The 11,373-nt window shown below is 36.7% G+C and overlaps 2 protein-coding genes across 2 annotated transcripts; one reads left to right on the forward strand and one right to left on the reverse strand.

Moving 5' to 3' along the window:
• The first annotated feature begins 54 nt into the window (after positions 1–54).
• Positions 55–7,902, forward strand: LOC105689419 (E3 ubiquitin-protein ligase ariadne-1). Its single transcript, XM_012406412.3, has 7 exons — positions 55–1,784; positions 2,175–2,348; positions 2,556–2,621; positions 3,356–3,571; positions 3,654–4,211; positions 4,289–4,515; positions 4,613–7,902. Exons 1-7 carry the CDS (start codon positions 1,575–1,577, stop codon positions 4,692–4,694), a joined length of 1,533 nt encoding a protein of 510 aa, XP_012261835.1. The 5' UTR covers positions 55–1,574; the 3' UTR covers positions 4,695–7,902.
• Positions 7,903–8,037: 135 nt separating this feature from the next.
• LOC105689421 lies at positions 8,038–11,064 on the reverse strand. Its single transcript, XM_012406414.3, has 3 exons — positions 9,544–11,064; positions 8,971–9,435; positions 8,038–8,900 (listed from the first exon to the last, which is right to left on the reverse strand). Exons 1-3 carry the CDS (start codon positions 9,835–9,837, stop codon positions 8,781–8,783), a joined length of 879 nt encoding a protein of 292 aa, XP_012261837.1. The 5' UTR covers positions 9,838–11,064; the 3' UTR covers positions 8,038–8,780.
• Between the last annotated feature and the right edge of the window lie 309 nt (positions 11,065–11,373).

Genomic DNA, 11,373 nt, shown 5'->3' on the forward strand with positions numbered 1-11,373 from the left:
TAATTTTTAAAAGTGAACGGGAGTTTTCCACCCTGACGAGATATACAGGGAACGATAGAATGAGTCAAATGTTCATCGCATTCAAATTGAGGAATTATTAAACGTCTTTAATGTGTCGGACATCAATAATGAGCTGTCCCGAATCGGGATGGGTTTTGAAAATGGACGAGGATATGGAAACGGCTATCGAGATGGTGTGTTGCGTATTGATTACAGCTGCAAATAAGTTTATCTAAATCTATGACTAAATCAAAACGTCAAGTGACGGTGACAAAACGTAGATATTTGAATATATCCGCGGGAATCCGTAGACTCTGAAATTAGACGCAGTCCTTCAACCTCGTGAACTTAGCTGTGACCGTTGCGTCAGCCGATAGTTTTTCGTGCCGTGTTGTCTGCCATATTGTCATCACACGGATCAGCTGCGTAGAGATAACGGAGAGGAGAAGGAAGATAAAGAAAGTTGTTTTTTTCTGGTGTTTTGGCAGCTGATTTCCAAACGTTCGGAGTGTTTTTTTTCTTTCCTTCCATAATTGAATACAAATAATTTATTCGTCAGATTCTACAAGCTCAAAACCCTCGCGTTTAGTGTCAAGTGTAGGAATAAGGTGTTTTTAAATCAATCAAAACAACACCGTGCTGGGTAACGAAGAAAGCAAGTTGAGGTATTAGAACCCGTCGTGAAATTTGTCTAGTTGTCAATCGAAATGGGAATAGGTGAAACGGGCGTAGGAACTGGGCTAAAATGTGTGTGGTTTAAATCTCTGGACGGGTCTCGTGATTCTGACGTCGATTTTTAATAAAACCAATAATTTCACAGCGACTGAATGTAGAAGACGAAAAATTGAGTTAAGGTTGTGCGGTTCGGTGACGTCATGTGCTAAAAAGAAAGATTGTCGTGATTTACTTCGAGAACAGATTTTCGAATAGTCATCGAAAAACAGACACACATAAGCGTAGATACTTTTTACTGGATGTAAAGTCACCCAATAAACAGGTGCACCACACAAAGAAAGAATTTCTGGTATGAAGCAGGAACAGAAGCAGCAGTACCGTTCATTAGTTCATTGCGTTCCCTTTGTTTTTGCGACTAAATGCATTCTGCTGCGATACGAGTCATCGTTTTTTAACGATTCCTAGATATGTTTTGCGAACTGCAGAAGGGCGCTACTTTGACAACGTAATCCAACAAAGATTGAACGGATTCTCTTAAGTTTTGATATTTTTGCGCCTTCCTACTTTCCCACGTAACTACGACACGAGTGAATATTTTTGCTGCTGGAGGTCTGCTGTGCCGTTTTCCGAAGTTTCATGTGCATTATATCTACTCGCTGAAGTTGTTAGGACAACAGTGTTGGATTGGAGGTCCGTTCGTGGTTGGTTGGCTAGTTTTCTGACTTTGAAGAGAAGGAGAGAGGGAGAATTCAGAAAGAGAAAAAGAGATCGCGGTCGTTCGTTCTTCGAAGTTTCACTTGGTGCGTGTGGTTAGAATTTGATAAATTTCAGAAGAGGATACTTGAATAATATTACAAATAAAGAATCATTCAAACCATTGACAAATAAATAAATTAACAATGGACTCTGAGGAGGAGACACCTTACGACGACGTGGACTCTGGGAATGAATCCAGCGGAGACGACGTTGATTTTGCTATGGATATTGAGTCCGGAAATCCAAGGGACAGGGCAACGGACATCGACGACTACCCATTCGAAGTATTATCTACGGAAGAAATTGTTCAACATATGGTCGATTCGATAAAGGAAGTAAACACGGTCGTTGAGGTGAGCTACTACGACTTTACGATTTTTTCCATCATATTTTATCCGTCATCGTAACTCATCAGCTGTGACGAATTAACCTCTTTCCTTTCGTTCACTTTTCATTTCACCCCTTCCCCCTCTTCACTGCGATCATTTCTTTGTTTACCACCAATCTCTGGCTCCTATTTTTGAAACTCACCACCACATTGCGCCACAAAGTTAACTTCTCTCAATTTCCAAATTTTCTCGATGATACATGAAAATTTTTGTTTTCATTCATTTTTCTCCTGTCTCATCAATCCTACCGTGAACATATATCCTTATCAAGACTTTTGAATTTTCAAACAAACTCCAGGAATGTATTGCAATGAATAAATATTAATAAATCAATATAACTCTATGCCCGTGAAGATCCCAGCTACAACTACAAGGATTCTATTAAATCACTTCAAATGGGACAAGGAGAAGCTCATGGAACGTTTTTACGATGGAGACCAGGAGAAACTTTTTGCCGAGGCCCGTGTTATCAATCCTTTTCGAAAAGGACCTTTAATTAACCGAACAAGATCGTCGCAGATATCTCTGGTAAGTCGTTTTCACAAAAATTGCATCAAGACAAACAAATATCTAGTATAACTGTGCCGCTATTCTTCTTGCAATCTTGTTGTGTATATTTTTGGAGCATTCCACTTGGATCGTTAGACTAGATATTTTCACAGTCAGCCAGATACCATTAAGAATAAGGTGGACACATTTTATATTTACATGGTTGTTTTTCGGTTCATATTGCAGTCACGGCGAACATCCACAAATGGAACTGAAGAATGTGGAATATGTTTTATGACATTGCCATCCTCGGTAAGTAGACCATTGCATTATTTATTTGGCAGAAAATTTTTAACCTCTTTATAAGTATTGCCATGCAAGGTCTGCATCTTGGCAAGCAACTGTCACGCTGTACTATACTATGAAAAATTACATGATTCACATTACTGCTGGTGTCATTGCAGGGGATTAGAGAAATGAAAAGTATTTATTTCGTGGCTTTTCACAACAGGTGTATGATCTTTCAGCCGAAGTTAACTAAAAACACTCCTGAATATTGTCCTTGAGACTGTTTTTAAACTTAATTCAACTTTCTCTCAATAATCTAGAATCTCAATGATTGATCGCAATATAGGTGAATTCATTTCATTGCATTTTCAATGATTTTTTTTTTTTTTTTTTTTCAAATTATGAATTTTATGTATGGGAACAAAGATGGCAGCAGTTTTGTTTTATAGTCTATAGTTCTATCGTATATTATAGATGTTCAATGTTATTATTCTGCTTATAACTTAAATAGCTGATGAGTATTCATTCGAAACAAAGCTCGAGGTATAATAGATTTGTAAATCAAATTAGATGTTTTAGGCCTTGAACTCAGAAGGTGTTTCACCACCAGCCAGTTGCATAGCTATTTTATATACAGCAAGTAGAGAGTACGCCAGACATTAGATAACTCGTCATGCAACATAAGCCATTTTGTTTTTTTTCCTGCACATTCAATCTCTCTACTTACTTCTTCATTTTCGATTCCTTTCATTTAACAGATGATGACCGGCCTAGAGTGTGGCCACAGATTCTGTACCGGATGCTGGGGGGAATATTTAACCACCAAAATTATGGAGGAAGGAGTTGGTCAGACAATAGCGTGCGCCGCACATGCCTGTGACATCTTAGTCGATGATGCTAATGTTATGAGACTTGTAAAGGATTCTAAGGTTAAGCTGAAATATCAACATCTCATCACAAACAGCTTTGTCGAAGTGAGTGTATTTGATTTCATGATGAACTTTGGTTGAGATGATAAGATTTCTTTTTTAATCTATTGTGATGTCCATTGAACAGTGTAACAGATTACTAAGGTGGTGTCCATCTCCGGATTGTAACAATGCGATAAAAGTTCAATACGTTGAGCCCAGACCGGTGACATGTAAATGTGGTCATACGTTTTGCTTCCACTGTGGAGAGAATTGGCATGACCCTGTAAAATGCCATTTGTTACGCAAGTGGATTAAGAAGTGTGACGACGATTCTGAGACTTCAAACTGGATAGCAGCTAACACTAAAGAGTGTCCAAAGTGTAACGTCACAATTGAGAAGGACGGAGGCTGCAATCACATGGTTTGCAAGAATCAAAACTGCAAGGCTGATTTTTGTTGGGTATGCTTAGGTCCGTGGGAGCCTCACGGATCAAGCTGGTACAACTGCAATAGATATGATGAAGAAGAAGCTCGAGCTGCAAGAGATGCACAGGAAAAATCTAGATCCGCTCTTCAAAGATATCTGTTTTATTGCAACAGATACATGAACCACATGCAGTCTCTGAAATTTGAAAGCAAATTGTACGCAAGTGTAAAAGAAAAAATGGAGGAAATGCAACAACACAACATGTCTTGGATTGAGGTGAGTTCTTTGATTCGTCTTGGTTTTTTTTCCCCCTTCCAATGCTCGCGGATAAAATTATTCATCTTTGATTGCAGGTACAATTCTTGAAAAAGGCAGTAGACATATTATGTTCGTGCAGGCAAACTCTTATGTTTACCTACGTGTTTGCATATTATTTACAAAAAAATAACCAATCTGTGATCTTCGAGGATAACCAGAAGGACTTGGAAAGTGCGACAGAGTGTTTATCCGAGTACTTGGAGCGCGATATAACGAGTGAGAATTTGGCTGATATAAAGCAGAAGGTTCAAGATAAATACAGGTGGGAAATTCAAGTTGATATTTTTAAATTGTTGCCCATTGAATGTAGAGGGTTGAAGCGTATGTTGCTATTATATTATTTTTGCTCTTCTTTCAAGATACTGCGACAGTCGGAGAAAGGTGCTTCTTGAACACGTGCACGAAGGATATGAAAAGGAGTGGTGGGATTACACGGAATAAGCTATTGGGAGGGGTCTTTATAAAGTTTTGTACACTAGGTAACACCGTGGCCCCATCTCTAAGTTTGCGACCCAATAATTCCCCCACCCTGCCCCAGCTGTGATATACCAAGAAGCTGATAAGAGACAGAAAAGAACTGGTCCTTGAGTGATACACATATTATATACATAATTTTCAAAGAATATTATATATGGTTGTAGGCGGTATTTAATGATCGATGTTGTATCGTAATGACTACTGCGACATTTTTACTAAACAAAGAAAAAAAAGAATTTAAAAACGAGTAACAATATTGCTGCCGCTACTGCTACTGCTACAACTGGAACTAAATACCCCAAGAGACTAAATACAAAGTATTTTGATCTATGCTTATCTTGTGAGATAAAGGTATATATAATAATAATAATAATAATAATAATAATAATGGTAATAATAATAAATATGTATAGATGTGTGTATATAATCTGTTTTCCAAAAAGTTTGGCTCGTTATAGTAGCCAACCGTCTTTGAAGGAATTCAGAATTGGCGACCGTACTAATCTGAGAATCTGAATTTAATAGTATCGACTCTATGAGAGCTTCTTGTGGTAAACTGTTATATATATATAAAAAAATGAATGATCAAATTATGAACGTATAATAGAAAAGTTTGCAGCATCTACGCTGTATGATCTGCGACTGATCACAAAATGGACTGCGAGTAGTTGCAATTCAATTACATAAATCAAATCGTATGTATTTACGTATATAAATTGTATTCAAATCATCATTACATGTATAAATATTTCACCAATATTTCTTACGCACATCTCTATTCATCAATCTTTCTTAAAGTACTGCTTTTTTTTAATTGTTTATCTATTAGTTATCTATATCGGCGATCGCACGTCTTTGCAATGATGAAATATTTCAATTAGGCACCTGAGTACATTCCACCGCGACGTGATATTCGTCAAGCGCGACTGATATGTATTTATTCTTTTCTCTAACCGATCGCCGCGCGGATACAATTTTGTTACTTCCTTATTATAACTGATTTCTTTGGCAAATGCGTAGTGAACTTTCTGAACTTTGCATGGTTTTTCACATTTAACATTTATTTCTTGGTTCTTCTAGCTATTCTTTACTGTTAGAATTATTCTGTGTGTTTTCTTATCTATCTGTTCATCTATTTTCAAGCAACAGACCGGGCTACCAAGAGTTTGGTTTTTGTACGGAAAGTAATTCAAAACTAAAACATCGTTCAATATCACACGACACCTTATTAGGATTAAACTACTACTACGCAGCCAGACAATATTAAGGTCAAACATTTTGAACAATGTTATTGTTATTATTAACATTATTTTTAATTATTAGTAATTAATCGATCGATCATTCTCATGAAAAGAAAATTTGAAAATAAAGAGATAAAAAATGAATACGATGAATTGTTGGAACTAAATTAACGACAAAGTAATAAAAAAAAATGTACATACATTGCATACACTCACATACTAGTATAAATGATCGTACATACATATACCTATAGTACATCAATACTATAGTGGTAATGAATTATAGCGGAATGAAAATAAAGTAAACTATAGGATCTTTTGAAGATTTATTGAATGATATAAAGTTAATGAGATGTGAAGAAAGAATAGAATGAAAATTATAAAAAAAATATTGTTGATTCTTGTGAAAAGAACGTATGTGATCAAGATAATGTTTAGAAAAAGAGAAAACGAAATAACTTGATGCGTTTTATGTACAGTTTTTGAAATTTGATTAGTGATAAAAGAATTGTTGTATTAATAACTTTTTTCGTTCTTTATGTTATATATGCAATGTTATTTATCATACTACAGGTTTGCACCCAGTCTGTTCGGATACCTCTGATTTTCAAAATGAGTTTCAGCAACTTATGATGTCAGAGATCTTACTTCGTATTCTCAGTTTTCACTTTATTCCGACTGAGTTTATTGAACATGCATAATATTCTTTATGTTGTGTATTACTTGTGCTGGTTTTCTTTAGAGCTCAATGATAATTATTACGTATGAAAATCTTTCATGTTCACATTTAGTATTTTTTAACAGCCCACGCTGAACATAAACTAAAAATAATATAAATTTCATTCTCTTGTAGAAATTGTCATGGATCATAAATGTACATTGTCCGCCAAACGTTTGGATACATTCACCAATATGCATGCAATCTTTATTCAACAAGGCTTTCCTTCTTTTCAATAAGCATCTTCATTACTTACCTTTCTGTGTAAGAGTTAGGTCAGTGTGAAACAAGAAAAATTTTTAGAAATATCAAAAACTAGGTATGAAGCAACTATTGACTTTCATAATAAAGGTTTAGTTTTGATGACATCTAATATTTTTATAATTTATCCAAATTCTTGGCCAACAATGTATGTTACAGCTCAATTAGGGGATCTTCCAGTTTCTTCAGTGTTGTCAGAGTCAATTCGCCTTAGAAATCAAATTTAAATATCCACCATATTTGTGCTTGGAGTCATTCTTCACTTACATTGCAGCTCTCTGTTTTAATATTGATATATGTATATACATATATTATTATTGTGGTGATATATAGGATGTATATGCGATATATATTTCAAATCTCGTTGTACCGATATAATTGTCATTCAAAAAGAAACAGCAGCTTTCAACCTCACCCCTCGCCTCACACCTTAATTGGCAATATGGAGTTGCAAACATACGACGAATAAAATAAATAAAATAATTCAGTTTGAAACAAAGTTTCAGTTATTAGTTTGCAATATTTCAAATAACCATAGTTCCAGTACGTCGCATGAAATTTTACTGGTACATTATGTAATAATAATGGATCCAATATCGAGTAATTATTCTAAAAAAGGAATGACCTATGGATTGTTTCATATGATTACCTGATCGCTCAGTTTGCTCTTCAGAAATTGATGATCGATGTTATTATCCAAAAATAAATTGCAAGTCCACAGCGTTCTTTGGTTCGAACGGTAGCCTTCATTTTGAATTATAGGTGTGGCAAACTATGGGGATAACTTGTGCCCAGTTGACACACATAATGACACAACCGCATTGTTTCCACCGTTTTCCAATAGGAGAAATGCTTGTAAGATATTATTAAATTATACCTGCCTATAGTTTTGTTAGGTAATATGATCAGCTTATCTCATAATATAGATAATAATAAAAGTTGAGTAAAAGTTTTGGACTATTAACAGATACCATCCTTTAACGAATCCCTCCCCATCTTCTGCAAAAGTCAGACACCATAGTACATCTAGGTTTAATGCAAATACTTGGGGAAAAAATATTCAGATAAATTATTGGACTGGATCAACATTAGATCAAAATGTCTTTATTTATCGCAATAAATTCGTACAAAAAACTTTGAGAAAGAGGTACTAACAACTACGAAATACAGATTCATTATCATGATACATAAATCGTTAAAAAACATTTATTATCTTTTAATTACTACTTACTAGATATTATAATTCATAGGACTGCATTGATGGTGCTGTTCTCATACTGTGCAAAGTATAAGGACTACTCATTATTGTAGTCTAGTGCAAGTATTGTTGCTGAATATATCAGGCGGTGGTGAAATTGTCCTCTCTTTTTATGAATCGAGAGCCCATCGTTCATTCATGAAATTTGTTATTTAATATATTTTCTACCTAGAATAAATTATAAATAAATACAAATAGTTTGCTTTCTACCTAAATTCAATATCATTGTTTTCAGAGATTCTTCGTTACGTTTTTTTTGAGATCCAGATCATTAAATTTAGCATCTTCTCTATAGGTCATAATTCTATAACTCGTCTATCGTTTATCAGGGGTCCCATTTACTGTTGGCTGATACGTATTTTAAAGGCATTATATTGTTACTGTGATAAAAATTCTATCGTGGAAACGTACAAAATTCAAACCAATTTCCTTGTTCACTAACATTTAGTTCAGAACCCCTAATTTTTAGTGGAAATTATTTCAGGTGGTGTAATAATCACAGAACATAAGTACTCCAGAATTGTGTTTCCGTTAATAATAATATTACGTGCGTTTCAGAACCAGAGATTCTACTAAGATGCTACGGTAAGAATTGTAGCGATTAAGCCCAGGGTCGCTCCAGTCATTAGAAGGCTTCGCCAAATAGCTCCACTAACTTCTTCAGCAACTGGATACTCTATGCAAAGTTGTTCCTGGTAGGAAAAGCTCATTAATCTAAACTTCTTTGAAACTTTCATCAATTCCAATAACTCTTATGCTTACCCATCCTCCGTATCCTTTGATAAAGTGTGCAATTTCTTCGCTTACATATCTAGACACATAAGATGGTAATTTCTTTTTCAAAGCGTACATCCTTCTATCTCTAGCCCAAAGTGCAAGCCTTCCCATGAAGGCGTAAAGGCAAACGATCCGTGCCCAAGTGAACCCTCCGTGACAGAAGAGCTCGTCCGCTACAGCCATGAATGCTTCGTATGCGGTATCAGGAACGACGTTTAGCCTGTTCACCATGCTGGTGAACAAAATACTGTGCTTATTGAGCATCTGATGGACATTGTGTCGCATGCTTCGTGAAACTGCATCCTTCGACACTCTGTAGAGGTCTTCTTTCAACAGGTAACGAATAACGTCATTACCAAGCCGTTCTGCTGTAGATTCTATCGAATCCTCGCAGACGTTGTAACGTGACGGAGGAGGAGACAGGTGTGGGAATAAATGCTGTAGTCGTATCTGAAAAGTACAGCCATCGTCATCGTCAGACATCTACAGATGTTGGGCGATAACTTCTTGAGGAATAGAATTTCTTATCAATGTAACATTAGTTTCTGTGCTTAATACCTGGCATATTTGTATGAAGGAGGTTGAATCCCTGGTGTTCGTGACAGCGGCGTATCTGCAGTTGGCCATGGCGATGGTGTTGATGTGGCCGTTGGCTGAGTTTGAATTCCTGTGACCGGTTGCTGGGGGATCGGTTTGTGCGGGATGATCACGATCGCATTCCACCGTGCCGCCCACTCTGGAATGCGGCTCCCCCCAAGCTGACGCACTCTGCTTGCTCTCTTCAGTTTTTTCTCTCTCCCTCATCTCGTTGTCCTTTTTCCCTTCATTGTTCGCTCCGAGTTCCCCGGCCATTATTCGTACGTTTCCTCCGAATCGAGAGGCGTAAAATCGGCAATTCAATCCGATAAATATTCACCGCTGTTATTCCCGGCACCTCGACATTCCAGGGTTAATAATTGCAGCCCGATAATTATTAATCAAAATGAATCGCGGGGAGACCATCGGGCGAAGGCGAAACACACCGCTTTCTACTTTCCCGCGGCCATTTCCGAAGCTCCCCCACCACACGACTCATTCTACTCGGTCCCCCACCTTTCCCCTCTTTCACTAACTAAGGATCATTCACATTTCGTCCCCTCCATCGAACCCACGTACGCTCCTCGCGTCTAGACACACATTCATAGTACGCTACCGTAACTGATTCACCCGCTTTCCCAGTGGTCGCAGAGCAACACGGTACAGACCGCGATTTAAAATTTAAAGAGTCTCAGCTCTCAGATTCGTTAACTCGGATTTTCCTGTATCCAATCCGAAGTTTGTCAGAACCTATTTTAAAAGTAAAAACTCAAAATTCTGCTGGATGAATCATTCAACTACAATTAATGATAGATACATTTAATTATACGAAAATATTTCGTTTCAAGTTTAATTGAAAAAATTGAGGGTGGTAAAAAGTTTAGAAACTCAGTTTCTACATAGGTTTAATTGGATCCATTGTTATGATCAACATATATTCATATTTCATTGGTTTAATTTTTAGCGTTTTTCATCACTCTTCGTGACATCCAATTGAAATAAAGGAAAACTGACCGACTGAAAGAATTAAAAAGCCCAACTCAAAATACACAGGGATTCAAAGAGCATTTCAAAAGATGAATGCCAAAGCCAGACTACCTCTAAATGCGACGATTACTAGTTAATAAAAGCTAGAACAAAAACTGATTTATCATGTCCAGGACTGTGCGCATTTTGAAAGTTGACAAATAAAATGCACATTAGAAGAGCTTCGAGGAGCATCTGTGTAATAAAACATGGACCATATTATTCTTTCAGGACTTAACACGGACATTTCATTGACACGTGGTATGGTGGACATAGGTATATGTATATATATGTATAGGTAAAATGATCACATGCGTGTCGACTGGTCTCTGACGCAATAACCTTCAAAGGCCGTAGAATGCATCGATGAATGAACGAACGACGTCGAGTAGCAACAGCAGCAGCAGCAACAGCAGCAGTTCCCAACTCCTGAGTATACGCTGTAAACCGGATGTTGCAAACCGTAAGGAAAAGTAAGAGGTAAGAGGGAAAATGCCGTGGGAATGTTAAACGGTGATATTTAATATATCATATCGTTAGAGCTGTAGTTATGATTTCACGAATCCTCGAGGCTCGTACTCATATATCACATTACATATTTAAACAGGAAGATTAAAATCAGCTGATGCACGGATTAAGAGTAATCCAATCACGAGATTTATCAAAGCGGAAATAATGATGATAATAAAAAATATGTATCTATTAAATAATGAAGTATTTTCGACGTATCCTGTATTGTGGGTGGGAGAGGTGGATTTGAAAATTCACCACCACCGCGAGAGTAAT

Source organism: Athalia rosae, chromosome 2 (genome assembly GCF_917208135.1).
Source record: "Athalia rosae chromosome 2, iyAthRosa1.1, whole genome shotgun sequence".
In the NCBI taxonomy this organism is placed as follows: Eukaryota; Metazoa; Arthropoda; class Insecta; order Hymenoptera; family Athaliidae; genus Athalia; species Athalia rosae.